Source organism: Salmo salar, chromosome ssa09 (genome assembly GCF_905237065.1).
Source record: "Salmo salar chromosome ssa09, Ssal_v3.1, whole genome shotgun sequence".
NCBI classification, from domain to species: domain Eukaryota; kingdom Metazoa; phylum Chordata; class Actinopteri; order Salmoniformes; family Salmonidae; genus Salmo; species Salmo salar.
Genome location: NC_059450.1, coordinates 103,647,067 through 103,670,816, shown reverse-complemented (window position 1 = coordinate 103,670,816; position 23,750 = coordinate 103,647,067). Strand labels below are relative to the sequence as shown.

Below are 23,750 nucleotides of genomic sequence, written 5' to 3'. Positions count from 1 at the left end.
CAGTCGCAAAAACCATCAAGCGCTATGATGAAACTGGCTCTTATGAGGACCACCACAGGAAAGGAAAACCCAGAGTTACCTCTGCTGCAGAGGATAAGTTCATTAGAGTTACCAGCCTCAGACTGCAGCCCAAATAAATGCTTCACTGAGTTCAAGTAACAGACACATCTCAACATCAACTGTTCAGAGAAGACTGCGTGAATCAGGCCTTCATGGTCAAATTTCTGCAAATAAACCACTACTAAAGGACACCAATAAGAAGAAGAGACTTGCTTGGGCCAAGAAACATCAGCAATTGACATTAGACCGGTGGAAATCTGTCCTTTGGTCTGATGAGTCCAAATTTGACATTTTTGGTTCCAACTGCCGTGTCTTTGTGAGAAGCAGAGTAGGTAAACGGATTATCTCCGCATATGTGGTTCCCACCGTGAAGTACGGAGGAGGTGGTGTGATGGTGCTTTACTGTTGACACCGTCTGTGATTTATTTAGAATTCAAGGCCCACTTAACCAGCATGGCTACCACAGCATTCTGAAGCGATATGCCATCTCATCTGGTTTGCGCTTAGTGGGACTATCATTTGTTTTTCAACAGGACAATGACCCAAAACACACCTCCAGGCTGTGTAAGGGCTATTTGACCAAGAGGGAGAGTGATGGAGTGCTGCATCAGATGACCTGGCCTCCACAATCACCTGACCTCAACCCAATTGAGATGGTTTGGGATGAGTTGGACCACAGAGTAAAGGAAAAGTAGCCAACAAGTGCTCAGCATATGTGGGAACTCCTTCAAGACTGTTGGAAAAGCATTCCTCATGAAGCTGGTTGAGAGAATGCCAAGAGTGTGCAAAGCTGTCATCAAGGCAAAGTGTGACTACTTTGAAAAATCTGAAATCTAAAATATATTTTGATTTGTTTAACACTTTTTTGGTTACTACATGATTCCATATGTGTTATTTCATAGTTTTGATGTCTTCACTACTATTCTACAATGTAGAAAATAGTAAAAATAAAGGAAAACCCCTGGAATGAGTCGGTGTGTCCAAACTTTTGACTGGTACTGTATGTTTATTGCATATTTATTGAATATTGCCAAACGCTTAAGCAAAAAAATATTGAGCCTATTTAATGCAACCCTTGCAGTTAATAGACCACAAAGCTGCATACTGACCTAAATGTTTGGAAATGATAAGTTTACTTTTTCATCCATAGACTTAAAACACATCAAGTGTAATTGGAAAGTTTCTCACATCTGAAGGCTGGGAGGCATTTACGACATACCTCAGATTGCTCCAATATATTTTGGAGTAATAATTACATTATCAACATTCTCTAGTAATACTAGTCCCGTGCGAATAGGTCTTTGGTTACATGCATACATGTGTCACGTAAAGAGAGCAAGGGTTAAGGGAATGTTTCCCCTAAACAAATTAGGGATTTCGGTAACAGAACTTTTCAGTCAGAAATGGCTGTACTTATGTTGCAGATTCAGGAACACAGCGAGATAAACACTTTGATGTTTGGTGGTGGTGGTGTAGCAGGGAGGAGAGAGAGACAACGGGTGCTAGTCACAGTCACTTGGTCTTTTCTTTTTTTAAACACAGCACAGCAAGTCTGATCCCGGAACCTGCACAATCAAATCAATTGCTGGTTGGACTCCCACTAGTAATTTGTGTGTCTTAGTTATTTAATCAAACAGTGTGCTTAAAGCATCAAACAAGCTCAGTGAATATACACTACATACAAAAGTATGTGGACAATGCGTTCTCTGGAGTGATGAATCACGCATCACCATCTGGCAGTTCGACGGACGAATCTGGGTTTGGCGGATGCCAGGAGAACGCTACCTGCCCCAATGCAAAGTGTCAACTGTAAAGTTTGGTGGAGGAGGAATAATGGTCTGAGGCTGTTTTTCCATGGTTCGGGCTAGGCCCCTTAGTTCCAGTGAAGGGAAATCTCAGTGCTACAGCATACAATGACATTCTAGACGATTCCGTGCTTCCAACTTTGTGGCAACAGTTTGGGAAAGGCTCTTTCCTGTTTCAGCATGACAATGCCCCTGTGCACAAAGCAAGGTCCATACAGAAATGGTTTGTCGAGATCGGTGTGGAAGAACTTGACTGGCCTGCACAGAGCCCTGACCTCAACCCCATCGAACACCTTTAAGATGAATTGGAATGCCGACTGCGAGCCAGGCCTAATCAGTGCCTGACATCAGTAATACTGTTGTGACTGAACGGAAGCAAGTGCCCGCAGCAATGTGCCAACATCTGGTGGAAAGCCTTACCAAAAGAGTGGAGGCAGCAAATATATAGCAGCAAAGACGGGACCAACTCCATATTAATGCCCATGATTTTGGAATGAGGTATTAGACGAGCAGCTGTCCACATACATTTGGTCACGTCGTGTAGTGATTTGATTAAAACACATCGGATGTGTCAATATATGGAAAAATACACGCTTCAAAATGTAGTCCAATCGATTTGTCGAAAGAACAGACGACTCGTGGTCGACCAAGATTTTTTAAAGTTGGGGACAGCCCTAATAAACAGCCTGGTGAGGTGGGGTGCTTTACCTGGAGAGGCTGGAGGTGGGGCTTGTGGGAGGGGAGGCGCTGGGGGACTTCTTGGCTCTGCCGGGGGATGAGGAGGGGGAACAGGAGGAGCCCTTGTTCTGGAGCTGGCCCCTAGAACTCTTACTCTTCCTCTTCTCATGAGGGGACCTGGAGCACAGGGAGGAAGGGATAGAGAGAGACATGGTGAAACTGCACAAACCCTTTCAGGAAGTAATGGATTGAGAGACAAAACAGACAGTCACTGAGCTGCTGGAGCTCAAACTGCTACATTGAATACAGAAATGTAGTTCTCTCACAGCATTGTCCCACTGTTTCCCCTTTATGACTGTTTCCAAGGTTCCCAGCCCTACCTACCTGGATCTGGAGTGCCTCCTGGGCAGAGCGAGGTTGTTGCCAAGGCGACAGGCGGCAGGGCCATAGCGCTCCCTCTCCCTCTCCTCACGCCTCCTCTCAGATGAGCGAGCCCTTCTGTCCCCCCTGTTCTTCCTCCCAGGGGACCTGGAGCGAGACCTGCAGACAGACACAGGGAAAGAGAGATGAACACAGAGATGGAAGGAGGGAGAGAGAGACAGGGGGAGAAGAGAAGGGGGGAGTGAGAGAGAAAGAAAGAGGGAGAGAGGTGGGAAGAGGGAACACAGATGGAAGCACGGAGAGGAAAACTCAAAGCAACATAAAAAATGAAATATGCAGTATTTTCCCCAGTGCCCGAGGCCAAACTAGGTTTTCTCTAGTGGTGAAGCACTGAGACCACTGAGGAGAGATGGAGGGTGTGAAATACTCAATTGGAGGGAAATTGCCAATTTTTTACAATCTGCTGCTTTAACCAGCAGCTGGTCTCTGGGGCTGACCTCCCACGCCCCAGCCTATTCCCTGGCCACCTAACTGCCCCCATGCCCTGTACTCTGACCTCTACTGCTCTACCCACCTCTCAGTTTTATTACCAATCAGAGTACTGTTCATGGGTGTGGTCATAGTTACTATATTGAGATGGAGGGCAAAGAAAAAAATATTTTGAACAGTTCGGAGTCTCCATTTATTAATTAGAGTTTACCGCCCTTGTTTTACGAACAATAATATGTGTCTATATCGTAAAATTAACTTGCAAACAACCTGCTGTCGTATTCACGTGGCTGTTATCATCAACCAGAAACAGGATATGCTGTCATTTGACTTTAAAAAAATGTTTTACTCAAAATGAAGGCGCCGAAGCAGACAACCTTTTCACTGTGAAAGAGGCTGTATCTATAGTATAGTGGTTGGTGATACAGACACGTCCTTGCACTTTGAAAAGCGTCGAGGTGAGTGAAATAAGTAGAGAGCAGATGTATGTTTGGTGTTGTCGATGTTAGATGCTGTGAAATTTGGGAAATAACTGTCAGATTAGCAAGTCCCGTCATGATCACTTGGCAAGCACATCAGAGGTGAAGCTTGAATGATTGCTCTGTGTCTCATGGAAATAGTTTCCGTGTTTAGCTGTTGGGTGTGTTGTCTTGTTTCTACCGATATAATTCATATGGAAATAGCCCAAGCTGCATGCTATTACTAGTTAGTCTGTCAGGCAAGAAAAGTGACGTGCTTCCAGAAGTTCCATGAGATACTGTAGGCTAAATGCAAACACTAAAGTGGCAGTGTGAAATATGGGAAAATTGTCTAACAGTTGTGTTTGTATCAATCTAATACTTGTTGCATTCACTGAATTATTGTCAAAGCAGGTTACTATTTCGACATTTTGTGTGTCTCAATCTACATTTTGAAAAAGTTTCTGAATAGCTGTTTGCATTTTTACATAGACTACTTTGTGTGGTTTTTGAAATACTTTCTGAATATAGTCCTCTGTCCACGTTTTGGAAAACATTTTTATTTGAATGTAAATAATATTTATAAGTATATTATACTTGGTACATTTTGAGTAAGTCATTTAGTCAAATGTATTCTAGGGTTTTTTGTTGTGTTAATTGTTTTTTTGATAGTGTCTTTAGACAATGGAAGACAAAATTAGTGTTATTCCTATTGAGGTTGTGTTCTTTAAAACTAAAACTTGTAATTGTCATTTGTTCTTTGTTTTTGAGTTATGTCTGTCTGTTTTAAATGTGTGACAAAATGAGATTGTTTTGAAAAATCTCAGTAATCTACATCAGCATTCTAGAATTCTATTTTGGTCTAAAGGGTTAACCACATCTGTATTTGGTAGTAAATAGCATGTTATGGAAGTGTCCGGTCAATTTTCTGTGATTTCACTTGGTTTTGAGAAACTTACCCCACCAGCGATAGACTTCCACAAGCTTGTTCTGCAGTTGCAGGGGCACAGATAAAGCATTGGCAAAGGTTCCAAAAACACCCAAATACATCATTTTAGAAACAGCAATGATGCAGGTCTTTAGACGTTGTACACATGAAATTGTGTCATTCTGAACTTTATCCACAACGTTATAATATTCCATTTTGTTGGACTCAAGTGCTATATTTTTTTGTGTGCACATGCATGGGCTACGCAGAGAAGTAGTAGCTGGGTGTTTTTGGAGTGTTTGTTAATATTTTATCTATGCCCTGAAACTGCAGAATGAACATGAGGAAGTCTATCGCTGGTGGGGTAAGTTTCTCAAAATCAAATCGCACCCCCCAAAAAAGTGTCTGGTAACTTCTATAACATCCAAAATACAGATTTGGTTAAAAAACAAAGTTAAATTGTACTTTAATATTAACATCTGTTGCTCCAATTAAGATCACTCTCCATTAGATTGGACATATTAAGGGAGGACAAGAGGCCACTATGTAAATGTCAGTGGCTGTGTTCTAAATGGTCCGTTATTCCTTATAGAGTGCACAAAGCTCTGGTCAAAAGTACTGCACTATATAGGGAATAGGTTGCAATTTGAGACGCAACCTGAGAGTCTACAGAGTGGTTAAATCACAGGCTCCTCTCTCCCCCTCTTTATAATACAGGACAGCCATTATGCCATTACCATGGTGATTCAGCCGTTTCACATCCCACTGTCAAGAGCAACAACGACACCAAATGACTCACGCAATAATAACAAAAACAATCACATTTCTCCTGATTTAAATGCAACCCCCTCCAACCCCCACCAACCAGCTACAAATGAGCGTTTATTTAAGAACACTAGTGTACGTGCATGTCTGGATCTACTTTCCCTCAGACACAGAGACAGCCACAGAGAAACATATTTAATGCACACACACAAACTGGCCACACAGAGATGAAAACGTAATCTAATGGAGCCGTTTAAAAAGTACAGCCGGGGACACAGTGGACCGCTGGACGAACGCCAATTTGGCCCGAGGATAAACACAAACAGAGAGGTCATCCTCTGCCATAGGGGCTGAAGAGGCCACAAAGTGAGCAAAAAGGAAGTTGTCAGAGGAAGGGGTTGAGGGCAATTTAAAATGCAGGGGGAAATCTACATCCACTTAGCCTGAGCAGAGTACCAGAGCATATGATCAATGATTCCAAACCTCCATCAAAGAGACACTTTAAAGAGCAAATTGGATGAGTTCTGTCCACATCGAGACTGTACCCCAAATGGCACTCTAATCCCTTTATAGTGCACTACTTTTGATCAGGGCCTATAGGAAATAGGGTGTCATTTGGGATGCATCCTTAGGACTCTTAGTGGCTGCTCTTTCCCATCCATCCCCGAATCTCCTACCTCAATATCTGTCCTGTATGGATTTTGTTGACCCCATCCTGGCCCTTCATGGGCCCACGGGGGCCTCTACACTCCACTGGTAATGATCTTAGACTTCCCCGGGGCAAAGGGCCCCGGGGAAGGGGTTCAGGGGCTAAGGATGGGGGCAGGACAGACCTGTCAATGACTACAGACAATGTCAGAGGGCTGACAGGACAGAGTTGACCATGAGACTAAGACAGGATGCAGATGATGGACAGAGAGGAGGAGGGAGGGGTAGGAGGGATGAGGGGAAGGGAGAGAGAAAGAGAGATGGTGGGAAAGTAGTAGGCCAGTTAATGAAGAGCAGCTGACGAGTTAATGAGGGGGGAAACTCCCCCCGTGTCACAGCCAGGGTCCTCATTAACCACAAGGAAGGAAGGAAGGAAGGGGGGAAGAGAGAGAGAGAGAGAGCGAGAGGTCCATTGGACTGCTCTGGGCTAATGGTGTCGAGCAGCATGACACCAATGTCCTCTCTCCCTGTATGAGTGTGTAGCTCTGTCTTTGTGTGATGGACAGTTATGACGGGGTCAGAGACATGTGTGTGTGTAATCCTTTCAGTATCTGACAGCACTCAGCGTGTCACTAACAGAGCTGGAGATGAGGGGGAGAAAGGACACGAGGAGAGTGAGCTGCCAGCTTAACTCGGTTGTCACCCCTGAGACCCAGAAAGACAGGCTGCCTCTCAAATGACACCCTATTCCCTATATAGTGCACTACTTTTGACCAGGGCCCTATTCCCTAAATAGTGCACAACTTTTTCCCAGGGTGCTATTTGGGATGCACAAAAACATATACGCAGCCAGCTAGCCACCTGCAGGAAGGCTCCATTCCCAAGACATCATTCTCAGGATTAGTAAGGAAGATGCTGGGGATAGCCTCTTCCAGCCTCCCAACACAAAACAAAACGCTGACTGATTCTGTGACTGCTCATTATCAGGGATCCATTTCACTCTCCCGCAACCAGGATTTTTGTATTTTATTTTGACTTTCGCGGTCGAGGAGAATTTTTTTTTGATTAAGGGATGAAATTTGGCATGCTTGCACATTAGAGGAGTGAAATCTCTGACACGAGGCTCAGTAGAGGCCCCCTTCTCAATCTAAGCCCTTTAATTCACATACCGTAAGTGATTTAAAACCTCGGGCAGAAACGATTAAATCTCAGTGAAATTACATTAAGGCTCGTCAGAATGACACGAGGCTGGCATAATTACAGCAACTCCACCCGCTGATAATGACAAACTGGCCGTGATTTTCAAAAAGAGTGAGAGGAGGGGGAGAAAACATTTGACATGAAAAACTTGGAGTGTGTTGAGGCATCGGGAAACAGAGAGAGGAAGCCGACCCGCTATAGTGAAGCTGCTGCAAAAGAATACTGCCAGCCAGCCAGAAAGCCACTTCCTTCATTAGGCAGTAGGCACGGTAGAGGCATCAGGTACTGTAGGTTCATAAACAGAGCAGTTTGATCGTTAATGAATTATGTTCAAAAGTCTGAGCCTCAGGCCACATAACACCTATTCCACTGTAAAGGCCATGTTGTGATGAGAGAGACAGTTTATTGTGGGGAAAGGGGTTGGACCACTCACCTAGACCTGCGGACTGTTTTGTAGGCGCTGGGCAGGGCATGCTTGGTTTTGGACCGCGACTTGGAGCGAGACCGCGATCTCGCCGGTGACCTCTTCTTGTGTTTCTTCTTCTTCTTGTCTCTGTCTCCTTTCGCTCTGTCCCGCACCTTCGCCGGTCTTCTGGAGGTAGAGGAGGATGAGGAGGTGGGTAGCAGGAGGGAGGAAGAGGGGGGCTCTTTGCTTTTGAAGGATTTGGCGTCAGGGGGTCTTTGATCAGCAGGGTACACAGGTGCTCTGGAAGCCAACGGAGGGGGGACAGAGACGACGGTGGCCACTGGGAACTTTGGCAGCTGTGGCTAGGATAGAGAGAAGGAAAGAGAGAGAGCGAGAGGGATGAGCGGAGGAGAGAAAAGGAGGGGGAAAGAGGGCATATTAATGACAGACAGATCTGCACCTTGGGCCTTTTCTAGTTTAACGAGTGCAAGAAAATCTGAAGGCTTCCCTCTCAGAATAAGCGTGCTGAGGAGTGAGAGAGAGCGATAGAGCTAGAGAGAGAGAGAAGAAGTGTGGGAGCGATAGAGCTAGAGAGAGAGAGAAGAAGTGTGGGAGCGATAGAGCTAGAGAGAGAAGAAGTGAGGGAGCGATAGAGCTAGAGAGAGAGAAGAAGTGAGGGAGCGATAGAGCTAGAGAGAGAGAAGTGAGGGAGCGATAGAGCTAGAGAGAGAGAAGAAGTGAGGGAGGGATAGAGCTAGAGAGAGAGAGAAGAAGTGAGGGAGCGATAGAGCTAGAGAGAGAGAGAAGTGAGGGAGCGATAGAGCTAGAGAGAGAAGAAGTGAGGGAGCGATAGAGCTAGAGAGAGAAGAAGTGAGGGAGCGATAGAGCTAGAGAGAGAGAAGAAGTGTGGGAGCGATAGAGCTAGAGAGAGAGAGGAGAAGTGTGGGAGCGATAGAGCTAGAGAGAGAGAAGTGTGGGAGTGATAGAGCTAGAGAGAGAGAGAAGAAGTGTGGGAGCGATAGAGCTAGAGAGAGAGAAGTAGTGTGGGAGCGATAGAGCAAGAGAGAGAGAAGAAGTGAGGGAGCGATAGAGCTGGAGAGAGAGAGAGAAGTGAGGGAGCGATAGAGCTAGAGAGAGAGAAGAAGTGAGGGAGCGATAGAGCTAGAGAGAGAGAGGAAGTGAGGGAGTGATAGAGCTAGAGAGAGAGAAGTAGTGTGGGAGCGATAGAGCTAGAGAGAGAAGAATTGAGGGAGCGATAGAGCTAGAGAGAGAGACGTGAGGGAGCGATAGAGCTAGAGAGAGAGAGGAAGTAAGTGAGCGATAGAGCTAGAGAGAGAGAGGAAGTGAGGGAGCGATAGAGCTAGAGAGAAGAAGTGAGGGAGCGATAGAGCTAGAGAGAGGAAGTGAGGGACGATAGAGCTAGACAGAGAGAGAGAAGTAGTAAGGGACGATAGAGCTAGAGAGAGAGAGAGAGAGAAGAAGTGAGGGAGCGATAGAGCTAGAGAGAGAGAGAAGAAGTGAGGGAGCGATAGAGCTAGAGAGAGAGACGTGAGGGAGCGATAGAGCTAGAGAGAGAGAGGAAGTAAGTGAGCGATAGAGCTAGAGAGAGAGAGGAAGTGAGGGAGCGATAGAGCTAGAGAGAAGAAGTGAGGGAGCGATAGAGCTAGAGAGAGGAAGTGAGGGACGATAGAGCTAGACAGAGAGAGAGAAGTAGTAAGGGACGATAGAGCTAGAGAGAGAGAGAAGAAGTGAGGGAGCGATAGAGCTAGAGAGAGAGAGAAGAAGTGAGGGAGCGATAGAGCTAGAGAGAGAGAAGTGAGGGAGCGATAGAGCTAGAGAGAGAGAGGAAGTGAGGGAGCGATAGAGCTAGAGAGAGAGAAGTGAGGGAGCGATAGAGCTAGAGAGAGAGAGGAAGTGAGGGAGCGAGAGAGAGAGAAGTGAGGGAGCGATAGAGCTAGAGAGAGAGAGGAAGTGAGGGAGCGATAGAGCTAGAGAGAGAGAGGAAGTGAGGGAGCGATAGAGCTATAGAGAGAGAGGAAGTGAGGGAGCGATAGAGCTAGAGAGAGAGAGGAAGTGAGGGAGCGATAGCGCTAGAGAGAGAGAGGAAGTGAGGGAGCGATAGAGCTAGAGAGAGAGAGGAAGTGAGGGAGTGATAGAGCTAGAGAGAGAGAGGAAGTGAGGGAGCGATAGCGCTAGAGAGAGAGCGAGACGAGGGCATTCACAATTGTCTCCTCCATTACAGCCACTGGCTTAAGGTCATCTGGGAGACACAATCTAATTCAGCCTGCATCTCCAATCAAGGTTGTGTGTGTGTGTCTGCGTGAGTGTGTATGTTTGCACTCGACCGGCCGAAGTAAAAGGCAACGCCCTGGGGCGGTGAGCTCCTAGTCCTGGCTCTGTCCATAATTACTGCTCGCTGTGTGCTGGTTCTGGTTGGTTCTTCCCCAGACTTACTCAGCTGCTAATTAAAAGATACTGGCTGGTTACACAACACAATGCAGCCAGATAGCTAGCACCCTGCCCTGCCTGCCTGGCTAACAAAACATAATTGGCCCTTCTCCACTGTCAGCACAAAAGTGCCTCTAATTACTTCAGTATGTGTCTGTCTGGTTATATTAGATCTTCTGCCCGCCGCTGGATCCAACATCACAACTGGGTGCCAATCAATGTAGCGCCATGTGCCATCAAACTGCATTTAAATACAATTTCGCCATTGAGAGAAGAAAAACAACACATGTATTTATTTCCCAAGCTTTATTTGCCATGGAAAAGCCCTAGCAAGGACTTGATTATGATGTGTAAGGTGTGTGCAATACTGGTGACGTTAGGTAAGGAAGTGTTCATATGTGGAACAAGTCAAAGTGTGTGTCAGAGAGAAAGAGAGCACGTGTGAGAGAGAGCGCGCACGAGAGACAGAGCGAGAGAGACAGAGCGAGAGAGACAGAGCGAGAGAGACAGAGCGAGAGAGACAGAGCGAGAGAGAGGCAGTGTGAATGTCACCTTATCTATTGAGACTCGGCTCTGGCAACGGTGAATCAAAAGAGCTCTCAGGAGACGAGGACACAATGTCTTCTCTTCACAGCATATTTAGAAACTACTCTGTCCCAATTGAGTGAAACAGGACTACTTCTTCCTCCACCTTTCTTTCCCTCACATGGAATGAGTGAGAGACACACGTACTTCCCTCCCCTGCTGCTCCAGACAGAGCAAGAGGAGAGACGAAGGCGGAGAAGAGGAGAGAGATCTGTGTTATTGTTTTTGGTATGAATATTTGGTAGTGCGCTGCGGTGGCTCAGGGCAGATAATGAAGAGGATGTCTGGGGTTTGATTTCACTTTGGGTTAAGAACAGCATGACATTTGGGTAGGTTTATCCCCAAGGGCCATGGGTCGAGAAAGAGGAGAGTGTGTCTGGTCTCTCACGCCTGCTCCCAAGAGATAGGGAAGGCTGCTCTCTCTGAAGCACACCTCCACACTGGAGAGAAGAAGAGAGGGATGCCAGTGTAAGGAGAATGGGACAGGGAAAGAGAGGAGGAGGGAGAGGGATAGAGTGTGTTTCAGAAAGGGACAAAAGAAGAAGAGAGAGATGGATAGAGAGAGATGGAAACAGTCCATCATGAGCGAGAGAGGGTGTCAGAGGGACAGATATGGAGCAAAGAATGAGAGAGAGGGCAGACAAGGGAAAGAGAAATGGACAGAGGGTGATTGAGAAGGGTGATGAACGAGGGAGGGAAAATAGCCAGAATCCACAACTCCCTGTGTGCAAATAAACTGCTCCAGGTCACCTTGCCTTGACTGTTGTTGTACTGTAATCAGGCCACTCCACTTTGGCACCCAGAACTGTACTTTCAACACATCCCACCTGTGCACTGTAGCCCGACACCTGCTTGGCCTTGCGCGCGCACACACAAAACACAGGGTACCAAGAAGCCCAATTCCAGTGACAGCTCAAGCTCTACCATTCACTCTTAATACTCTTTGATTAGCTGGCTTTGACAGACTCAATATGTTTACAAGTGGTCCTTTGTAGCTCGGCTGGTAGAGCATGGGACATGTAATGCCAAGGTAGTTGGTTTGATTCCCGGGACCACCCATATGTAAAATGTACGCAAGCATGACTAAGTCGCTTTGGATAAAAGCGTCTGCAAAATGGCATATATACACTGTACATGTAAGTGAACGGAACTACATCTGAAGATCAGGATCTGGCCCTATAATCAATAAATAATTCACACTTATGGCCAACTGTGACTGCTTCTGGTACAATAGCAAAGCCAGACCCAACAGCCAGGTCCTGCGGCTTTGCTGGTGTTTCAGAGTTTAGAGGCAACATTTCAATGTTGTGTGTGTGTGTGTGTGTGTGTGTGTGTGTGTGTGTGTGTGTGTGTGTGTGTGTGTGTGTGTGTGGGGGGGCGTTCTGATGAGGGGACCCTGTGGGATGTGAGAGGAGGATAGGCTGGACACAACTCTAAACACACAAACTGTGCCAGCCAGGGAAAACAAGGCAATCAATCACCTTGACTTGGAAGAGTTCCAGTGTTGGATAGCCATAGCCAGCTAGCTAACATAGCATCCTTCTCTGTTTGAGTAGGCTAAACTAGCTAGCTGCATTCGATGCCAGTTGATTGGGGTCGCCAGATGATTTGCCAGCTCCTGAAAGCTTGGCTGCGTGTTTAAACACCCCAGATCCACGCATATGTTCAGGTAAAAGCCAACACTGGCTATCAGAGAGACAGAGGGACCATACGAGAGGGAAAGAGTGGGTGGATAGATGAGAGAGTGTGAAAGAAAGAGGGGGGGTGAGGTAGAGAAAGGGGAGAAAGAGACTTCTCCCCGCTGGTAATAGAGAGAAGTACACGTGCAATCCCTGTACTGTAATGTGACATAGCCATTCCACTCCATTGTCTGTAGGATGAGGACAGATAACCTAAATCACACGGTATCTAAAAGTAATCTCAATCTCACCCTCCCAATTCACTGTGAACAAGATGGCGCTGATGATGGTCGCCCTGTTGCTAGCTCCCAACCAACTTTGCAGTCCTTAGTTTATTTTAGTATTATTTTTTTTAACGTTATTTGATCAGAAAGTTTCTAGTATTATTTCTTATGATGGAAAAGCACTTCTGGACAAGGGAAAGGCGAGCTAGAGTACTAGTCCCATTAAGGAAAAGGCTAAACCACCCTACGCTTTCTAGTCCATTACTTGCTAATGTGCAGTCTCTGAGCTCGCAACATTTATTGTCCAGAGTGTGGACTTCCTACGAGAGAGATACGAGTGACTGTAATGTAATAAGCCTTACAGAGATTTAGATGTCAGGGGGGGGGTGCCTGAACAGGCTATACAGCCTGCTGATTTTTCCGTACATTGCGAGGACAGGGGAAAAACAAAGGCAGAGTAGTATGTTTCATGATCAACAACTCATTGTGTGATTGTCAGAATGCACAAACGCCTTAAGAGTTTCTGTTCCCCTGACCTGGAATACCTTACGATAAATGACGACCCCATTATCTCCCGAGAGAATTCACAGCTGTTTGGATCACGGCTGTGTATATCCCCCCACAAGCTGACACCACGCTGGCACTCAAAGAATAACATGGGACATTGAACAAATTGGAAAAAGCATATACCGCATTTGTTTTAGCCAGGGACTTTAACAAAGGAAATTTAAGGAAAATACTCCCAAAACAGGAGGCAATCGTGGTAAGGTCTGTTTAACGTTGGTCTGACCAATCGGAATCCATGCTACAGAACTGTTTTGATCACGCAGACTAGGATATGTTCAGGCCGCCTCTGAGAATAACATCGCCGAATACACCGACTCTGTCTCTGGGTTCATCAGAAAGTGCATAGAGAATGTTGTTTCTACAGTGACTGTAAGAACATACCCAAAACAAAAACCACAGCTAGATGGCAGCATTACCAAAGCAACTGAAAGTGCGAACCACACACATTTAACCACGGCAAGGTAACTGGAAACATGTACGAATACAAACAGACCACCTACGACCACCGCAAGACAATCAAAGAGGAAAACAACACCGAGTCACCGACATTGCCCCCGCTGCTCACGAGGACTGCGGGCTCCCGATCTCTGTAGCCGACATGAGTAGGACGTTCAAGTGTGTTAACCCAAGCAAAGCTGCCGGCCCGGTTGCACTCACTTCTGTGATCATGAAGTACTTTGAAAGTCAAGGACCATATCACCTTCACTATACATACAACACCCTTAACCTGTTAGGGCTAGGGGGCAGTATTGACACGGCCGGATAAAAAACGTACCCAGTTTAATCTGGTTACTACTCCTGCCCAGTAACTAGAATATGCATATAATTATTGGCTTTGGATAGAAAACACCCTAAAGTTTCTAAAACTGTTTGAATGGTGTCTGTGAGTATAACAGAACTCATATGGCAGTCAAAACCCCGAGACAGATTGAAACAGGAAGTGGAATTCTGAATTGCGAACTCAACTTCATCACGTTGCCTATTAAATCACACCGTGAGCTATGGTTCATTGAGCACTTCCTATTGCTTCCACTAGATGTCCCCAGTCTTTACAAAGTGATTTGAGCCTTCTACTGTGAAAACTGAATGAATGAGACGCAGTGGAACGTGGTCACACGGAGAGGGCCATCACCATTATGATGCCGGCGCCCCTGGTTACCCTCCCCTTTCGAAACGTTTTGAAACATAATGCAATCGTCCCCCTCAAATCTTATTGGAGCTCTCGTTGAAAAAGGCCCTACAGATTTATGTTATACAACGTTTGACATGTTTGAACGAACCTAAATAAGAAAAAAATGCATTTTGTTGAAAGAGTAGCCCCGCGCACGTCGGAACTTTTGGTTTAGCCTTCTGAACGTGCTAACAACAACAAGCTAATGGAACATAAAGGATGAACTTTTTCGAACGAAAATACATTTGTTGTGGACCTGGGATTCCTGGAAGTGCCTAAGGATGAAGATAATCAAAGGTAAGGGATTATTGACAATAGTATACAAGACTAGATGTGATATGCGATTGTTCCAAGATGGCTAGCCTATTGCTAGCCTATTGTTCTGAGTATCGCATCCCCTTTTATCGCAAAGTGTGATTACCCAGTAAAGTTATTTTTAAATCTGGCATTACAGGTGCTTTCAAGAGATATTCATCTATAAATCTTAGAATGACAATATTATATTTTAAAAATGTTTTCGAATAGTAATTTAGTTAGTCAACGTTACGCGCCGATGTAAAATGCTGTTTTTATATATAAATATGAACTTTATCGAACAAAAGAATGCATGTATTGTGTAACATGATGTCCTAGGAGTGTCATCTGATGAAGTTTGTAAAAGGTTAGTGCTGCATTTAGCTGTTTTTTGGTTATTTGTGATGCATGTGGTTGGTCGGAAAATGGCTATGTGGCTACTTTTACGATATACTCCTCTAACATAATCTAATGTTTTGCTTTTGCTGTAAAGCCTTTTTGAAATCAGACAACGTGGTTCGATTCAGGAGAGGTGTATCTATAAAACGATATAATTAGAAAAAAAAAATTTAAAATTGTTTTTATTAAATTTTGTTATGCTAATGGCGATATGATTTTTCGCTGGATGTCCGTCGAGGACGCACAGGGGTTAACAAATTGTTGCTTAGTGGAAAATACTCTTTCAAACACACACGGTCACGTTGTACAGCGCCATTATGGCTATTAGCAGGTAGCTGGACAATAGACTTGCCTAGGAGGAGGGTAGGGGGAGAATTATATCGTCAAATGTATTTCTTAGTTAGGTTGGCTGTATCACAACTGGCTGTAATTGGTTGCAATTTGTTTAATCCACCAGAAAAAACAAAATAAATAATAGAACAAAAAGTATTACTATTATTATGCATCACATCCGACCGTGATTGGGAGTCCCATAAGGTGGCGCACAATTGGCCCAGCGTTTCTCTCCATCTAAAAACAGAAATGTTTTGGCCTTTACAAATATTATTTTGGCTTTTATTCAGATTAAAATCGCTCACTTTCGTTTAAAAAATAAACGAAATAACCTCCAAAATATCGTTATTATTACCATCAAGTTGATGGCACAGTCATATAGCCAGCACCTACATAAAGCTGAGTGACTCACTCATGCATGGCTTTGGATCAAAATAAATAAGTACCAACATTCTTTCTGATAGTCTTTAATAAATACATTTTTGGTTATCCTGACCTGGACACCATGCACAGTATTATAATAGCCCATCAGCAGGACAATATACCTTTTCCAACACCTCTCTGTATTTTGATACTATGTGGATGGGGCCTCCCCAGTGGTGCAGCTAAGTCACCGCATCGCAACACAATATGCGTTGCTACAGATACCCGTGCCGGCCTCCAACGGGAGACCCATGAGGAAGCTTTTGTTTTTAATTTAGAATCCTCCAATCCTCTATATGTAATTATTGGCGGAGAGTCATGTCATATTTTTTTATATACTGTAAGCCTATCGTAGGCAACATGAGCCTCACTAGTGATGAGTAATGTGCTGCTAAAAGTGGTGTAGGTCTTATTTATTTAAAGCGCATATTGAAGATAGAAGCAATAGTCTACAACTCTTTTAGCACCGTTTCGCGCTGCTCTGAGACAAGAATGGGGACTGGTCTTGACAAATCAATGAGATTTTTATTTTGACTGAATCTCCGTTTGGGTATTGGTTAGACTTCAATTATACAATTAGGATGTAGAAATGTTATGCTCTTAGTGTAACCTTTATTTAACTAGGCAAGTCAGTTAAGAACAAATTCTTATTTACAAGGACAGCCTACTCCTTCCTCCCCATCGGGGAATTGAACCCCGGTCTCCTGCGGGCCCGCACAACACGGGGATTCTTTAGCTAAATAGCCCAGAACTGTAGCCTACTCCCTACCATCACGTTGTACAGCACCATATTTTCTGTTCGATCCTAATGGAAACCCAGAGGGTATTTCATTTTTCTTGGAATAGAAACACCATAATATTAACCAAATTAATTAAGCAACATTTCTTAAAATCAGTTCCATATACTATGTTCTTACAAAAAAGGTTTTAACCTCTATGGGCTGCGTCCCACCTACTCAACAGCCAGTGTAATCCCGTGGCGTGTTATTCAAATTCCCCAAAAATGCAAAAACTTCAATTTTTCAAACATATGACTATTTTACACCATTTTAACCTGTTATGGCTAGGGGGCAGTATTTTCACAGCCGGATAAAAAACGCACCCGATTTAATCTGATTATTACTCCTGCCCAGAAATTAGAATATGCATATAATTATTAGCTTTGGATAGAAAACACTCCAAAGTTTCTAAAACTGTTTGAATGGTGTCTGTGAGTATAACAGAACTCATTTGGCAGGCCAAAACCTGAGAAGATTCCATGCAGGAAGTGCCCTGTCTGACAATTTCTTGCCCTTCTTGATTATCTCTATCCATTACAGAGGGTCTCTGCTGTTACATGACACTTCCTACGGCTCCCATGGGCTCTCAGAAGGCGGCAAAAAGCTGAATCGTGGCTTTGCAGGCTCTGGCTGAAAAAAGTAGCGCATTTGGGTAGTGGCTGGTTAGATTAACGAGAGTCTTGTCTTTAAAATGCTGTAAAATAGTCATATGTTTGAAAAATTGAAGTTTTCGGATTTTAGAGGAGTTTGTATTTCGCGCCACGCCCATCATTGGATATTGGAGCAGGTGTTCCGCTAGCGCAACGTCTAGATGTAAGAGGTTAAAGATAAGACTCTCGTTAATCTAACCACACTGTCCGATTTCAAAAAGGCTTTACAACGAAAGCAAAACATTAGATTATGTCAGCAGAGTACCCAGCCAGAAATAATCAGACACACATTTTTCAAGCTAGCATATAATGTCACATAAACCCAAACCACAGCTAAATGTAGCACTAACCTTTGATGATCTTCATCAGATGACAACCCTAGGACATTATGTTATACAATACATGCATTTTTTGTTCAATCAAGTTCATATTTATATCAAAAACCAGCTTTTTACATTAGCATGTGACTAGCATGTGACTAGCATTCCCACCGAACACTGCCGGTGAATTTACTAAATTACTCACGATAAACGTTCACAAAAAGCATAACAATTATTTTAAGAATTATAGATACAGAACTCCTCTATGCACTTGATATGTCCGATTTTAAAATAGCTTTTCGGTGAAAGCACATTTTGCAATATTCTCAGTAGATAGCCCGGCATCACAGGGCTAGCTATTTAGACACCCAGCAAGTTTAGCACTCATCAAAGTCAGATTTACTATAAGAAAAATGTTATTACCTTTGCTGTCTTCGTCAGAATGCACTCCCAGGACTTCTACTTCAATAACAAATGTTGGTTTGGTTCAAAATAATCCATAGTTATATCCAAACAGCGGCGTTTTGTTTGTGCGTTCAAGACACTATCCGAAAGGGTAAATAAGGGTGACGAGCATGGCGCAATTCGTGACAAAAAAATTCTAAATATTCCATTACCGTACTTCGAAGCATGTCAACCGCTGTTTAAAATCAATTTTTATGCAATTTTTCTCATAAAAAAGCGATAATATTCCGACCGGGAATCTGCGTTTAGGTAAACAGACGAAAGAAAATAAAGCATTCGGTCGACTCGGGCACGCGCCTAAGCCCATAGTACTCTGATCGGCCACTTGCCAAAAGCGATAATGTGTTTCAGCCAGAGCCTGCCTCGATATCATTCAGCTTTTTCCCGGGCTCTGAGAGCCTATGGGAGCCGTAGGAAGTGTCACGTTATTGCAAAGATCCTCAGTCTTCAATAAAAAGAGCCAAGATGAAACACAATTTGTCAGACAGGCCACTTCCTGCATGGAATCTTCTCAGGTTTTGGCCTGCCATATGAGTTCTGTTATACTCACAGACACCATTCAAACAGTTTTAGAAACTTTAGGGTGTTTTCTATCCAAAGCCAATAATTATATGCATATTCTAGTTACTGGGCAGGAGTAGTAACCAGATTAAATCGGGTACGTTTTTTATCCGGCTGTGTCAATACTGCCCCCTAGCCCTAACAGGTTAAATTCTCTAGTACAGCCACTATTGAAGGCTATCAAATGCTTCTCAAAGATGCCCTCTGATGGTCAAACTAGCACTAACTAGCATTAATGGTACCAGTGGTTGGCACTTAAATAACGTGCCATAGAATTCTGCAGCACTATGCAAGCTGTGTCGCAGTACACTGCAACTTTTAAAGGACAAACCACTAAGTATTCAGGCACTTTACTCAGTACTTTGTGGAAGCACCTTTGGCATTGATTACAGCCTCGAGTCTTTTTAGGTAAGACGCTACAAGCTTGGCACACCTGTATTTGGGGAGTTTCTCCCATTCCTCTCTGCAGATCCTCTCAAGCTCTGCCAGGTTGGATGGGGAGCGTTGCTGCACAGCTAATTTCAGGTCTCTCAAGAGATGTTTGATCAGGTTCAAGTCCGGGCTCTGGCTGGGTCACTTAAAGACATTCAGAGACTTGTCCCGAAGCCACTCCTGCATTGTCTTGGGTTTGCCCTTAGGGTCCTTGTCCTGTTGGAAGGTGAAGCAATGACCCAGTCTGAGGTCCTGAGCGCTCTGGAGCAGGTTTTCATCAAGGATCCCTCTGTACTCATCCTTGCCTCGATCCTGACTAGTCTCCCAGTCCCTGCCGCTGAAAAACATCCCCACAGCATGACGCTGCCACCATCATGCTTCACTGTAGGGATGGTGCCAGGTTTCCTCCAGACGTGATGCTCGCCATTCAGACAATCTTGGTTTCATCGGAACAGAGAATCTTGTTTGTCATGGTCTGAGTGTCTTTGGTGCCTTTTGGCAAACTCCAAGCGAGCTGTCACGTGCCTTTTGCTGAGGAGCGGCTTTCGTCTGGTCAATCTACCATAAAGGCCTGATTGGTGGAGGGCTGCAGAGATGGGTGTCCTTCTGGAAAGTTCTGCCATCTCCACAGAGGAACTCCAGAGCTCTGTCAGAGTGACCAACAGCTTCTTGTTCACCTCCCTGACCAAAGCCCTTCTCCCCCGATTGCTCAGTTTGGCATGGCGGCCAGCTCCAGGAAGAGTCTTGTTGGTTTTACTATTTTCTACATTATAGAATCTCAACGGACATTATGAAAGCTTAACCAAGTTTATTCTTCCCAGAGGATCAATACAGCTGCATTAGACAAAACATGTTTCCACCACCACAAGTATATATACTCCAATTTAGGCACTCCTCTTTCTCTCCAATCCTTACATCTTTCACGGTTCGAGTGATAAGACGAAGTGATACGGGAGAAACAATGGTTTATTACCCTAAGGGGATCTGACCTGACCTCAACCCCCTTGATGCCTAATCCAAAGATCTCCACCCCCTATAGCAATCCTGTGACTTCTTCCCGTCCACCCAGCACATTCCAAAGCCATCTGGCTACTACAGATAAACATTAACTTCTGATGTAAAAACCAGTCTCTAGGATAGCAATGTTCCAAGTTTAAGTTTAACCCAGAATACAACAATGGCTTCCACAGCATTCTGCAGTGATACGCCATCTCATCTGGTTTGAGCTTAGTGGGACTATCATTTGTTTTTCAACAGGACAATGACCCAACACATCTCCGGCTGTGTAAGGGCTATTTGACCAAGGAGAGTGATGGGAGTGCTGCATCAGATGATCTGGTCTCCACAACTACCTGACCTCCACTCAATTGAGATGGTTTGGGATGAGTTCGACCAGAGTGAAGGAAAAGCAGCCAACAAGTGCGCTCAGCATATGTGGGAACTCCTTCAAGACTGTTGGAAAAGCATTCCAGGTGAAGCTGGTTGAGAGAATGCCAAGAGTGTGCAAAGCTGTCATCAAGGCAAAGTGTGGCTACTTTGAAGAATCTAAAATATAAAACATTTTATTTGATCAAATTAAGAATAAGGCTGTAACGTAACAAAATGTGGAAAAAGTCTAGGGGTCTGAATACTTTCCAAAGGCAGTGTACATATCATTCTTAGTATGTCTTGAGTAAATTATTCCGTTGTACATACTTAGACTGCATTTTGATTACTGCTATTTGGATTGTTAATTGGATTCGTCCCAACGTTAGAGATTTCTTGCATTTTTTGTAGTACATTAAAAAACATTTTAATTAATTTTGAACTTCTTTGACATTTTACTGCATTGTTAGAAACTGGTAACATAAGCATTTCACTACACCCGCTATAACATCTGCTAAGCTGTGTACCCGACCAATAAACCTTGATTTGATTTCATAGATACAAACGTTCAAAAGTTTGGGGTCACTTAAAAATGTCTCAGAACAAGAATAGACTGATGAATTTCAGAAGATAGTTCTTTGTTTCTGGCCACTTTGAGCTTGTAATTGAACCCACAAATGCTGATACTCCAGATACTCAACTAGTCTAAAGAAGGCCAGTTTCATTGCTTCTTTAATCAGGACAACAGTTTTCAGCTGTGCCAACATAATTGCAAATGGGTTTTCTAATGATCAATTAGCCTTTTAAAATGATAAACTTGGATTAAGCTAACACAACGTGCCATTAGAAAACAGGAGTGATGGTTGCTGATAATGGGCCTCTGTACGCCTACGTAGATATTCCATAAAAAAATCTGCCATTTCCAGCTACAATAGTAATTTACAACATTAACAATGTCTACACTGTATTTCTGATCAATTTGATGTTATTTTAATGGACAGAAAAAATTGCTTTTCTTTCAAAAACAAGGATATTTCTAAGTGACCCCAAACTTTTGAACGGTAGTGTATACCGCTGGAAGTGAATGCTGGAATTAAACATTTAACTATGCAAAGTAGCAAAAGCTGTGTGCATTAAGGATGAAGACACCTGGCTCAAATAGAAGCCTGTCTCGAATAAGCGCCTGTTGTGCTCATTGATTTAAGAAAATAAACGCCCAGGCTAAAAATTGAAGTTTTACGCTAGGCCTATCTTAGTGGGACACAGATCTTAAATCGGCAACGCATTGATTCTTTAACTGGCAGGTCACTCACGGAAGCCATAATAAAAATGTAGCTTGAAAGCCACTTAGAAGGAGAAGCCTGACAGTCTCCCTTAGAAAAGCACCACATATCACATAGAGGGGGACTATGGGCCAGGACAGGCAGACACTTCGGATATCAATATTTGAAGCGCAGACACTTCAGATATCTGTAGCCAGGAGAGACAGAGACAGAGAGACAGAGAGAGAGAGAGAGAGACAGAGAGACAGAGAGACAGAGACAGAGAGAGAGAGAGCGCAAAATATATAGAGAAAAATAAAGAGAGAACAAGAGCAAGCGCGCACGCAAGAGGAAGAATGGGGGAGTAGTGTAGCGGTGTCTGCAGTTCACTTCTCCACCACGGTTTTGTCTCTAATCATGCCCATTAGCCTGGCTGGCCTCTGGCTGGGCTCCGGCAGGCCCTTTTAAGAGGCTGAGCTACCTACTGGAGAGACATAGGTCTCCCAGGAGAGAGGCCATTCCTTTGAACAGAGCATGTCAGCCCAGAGACAAAGAGCACAATCAATTAGAGCGCCACAGCAGCTCTAGAGGGAAGTGACTAGGGCCCCTGGGTAAGGAGGGAGGCAGAGAAAAAGAGACAAGCAGAGAAACGAGAGAGAAAGAGAGACGCACACACACTTGCAAACACACATACCGTACTTACAAACACAGGCACGTACACACCCACGCCTACGCTCCTGCCGAAACATCTTCATGTAAGTGCACACACAGAGAATGTATCATACTCAATCATTTACGAGATTAGATTGAAAGGCATCAATATGTATGAACTTTTTGCTTGGGATTTATTCTATAAATAAATCAATAGATTTGAAGGGTTGGGGAGTAGGAGATGGGGCCGTCCACAGTGAACGATTTATGACTCAATTCAACAGAGGACACAGTGGCCAGCGGTGGGTGAGTGCGTGCGTGCGCGCACACACGCATACAGACAGACAGACAGACAGACATACAATGTTCATGTTGTTATCTTCTCTTGTTGCATTGTTGAGAAGGACCCGTCTCCCGATGGTAAGGGAGTGAACAGCTCGTGGCTGGGGTATGTGTGGTCCTTGATGATTCTGCGGGACCTCCTCAGGCACCGTCTCAAGTAGATGTCCTGGATGGGTGGGAGCACGGTCCCAGTGACGTACTGGGCTGTCTTCACCACCCACTGGAGAGCATTGCGGAATCTAAAGGAATTAGCCAAGCAGACTGTGTGGTATAGGGGGCTGGCAATGCTGTTTACTGATATTGTGTATTTATCATCAGTGGCCCGTATGCGCTGATGTATGGAGCAACTCTGCTCAGTCAGATGAAGAAGTATACTTTGTCTCTGTGCTGGAATGTGTGGTGAACCTTGACCCAGCTATGCCTCAGCCAATCAGAGCGTGGTCTCCGCTGCCACTGGGCTTACTGTGCTCCTTACCATACTCTATGTTTATATTTTTGTTATTTAGGAGACGCTCTTATCCAGAGTGACTTACATTTGCTGCATTCATTTTAACATAGCTAGTTGAGATAACCACATATCACAGTTGTGTACATTGTTTCTCAATAAAGAAGCCTTTGTCACCAAAGTCAGTGCTAGTAGGAAAAGTCGAGTGCAAATTGAAATGCCTTATTTAAGAGACTCTTTGAAGAGGTAGGGTTTCAGACGTTTTCGGAAGATGGGCAGGGACTCTGACCTCGTCCAATCACTTCTTTTGGAGGGTATTCAGATGATGAAAGTTTGCCATTAGAATATATGTGCAAAGCAAAGTTTAAACTTTCAGTATGTGTTATTGCATTAAGGATTATCTGTCAAATGAGACGAGTTCTATCCTATTGCTTATTTGCAGACGACAAAACAGCAGTGGGCTTGATTACCAACAACGTCAAGACAGCCTACAGGGAGGAGGTGAGGGCACTCGGAGTGTGGTGTCAGGAAAACAAC

General features: G+C 44.3%; 1 protein-coding gene across 1 annotated transcript in view; it reads right to left on the bottom strand.

Annotated features, from left to right (window-relative positions):
* The window catches only part of LOC106566361 (splicing factor SWAP), a 129,449-nt gene that overhangs the window by 7,887 nt on the left and 97,812 nt on the right, over positions 1–23,750 (bottom strand). Inside the window, exons 15-17 of the mRNA XM_045686988.1 lie at positions 7,846–8,180; positions 2,928–3,083; positions 2,574–2,720 (exon numbers count right to left, since the gene is read on the bottom strand). Of these exons, the coding sequence (XP_045542944.1) occupies positions 2,574–2,720; positions 2,928–3,083; positions 7,846–8,180 (638 nt within the window). The remainder of the gene's footprint in view (positions 1–2,573; positions 2,721–2,927; positions 3,084–7,845; positions 8,181–23,750) is intronic.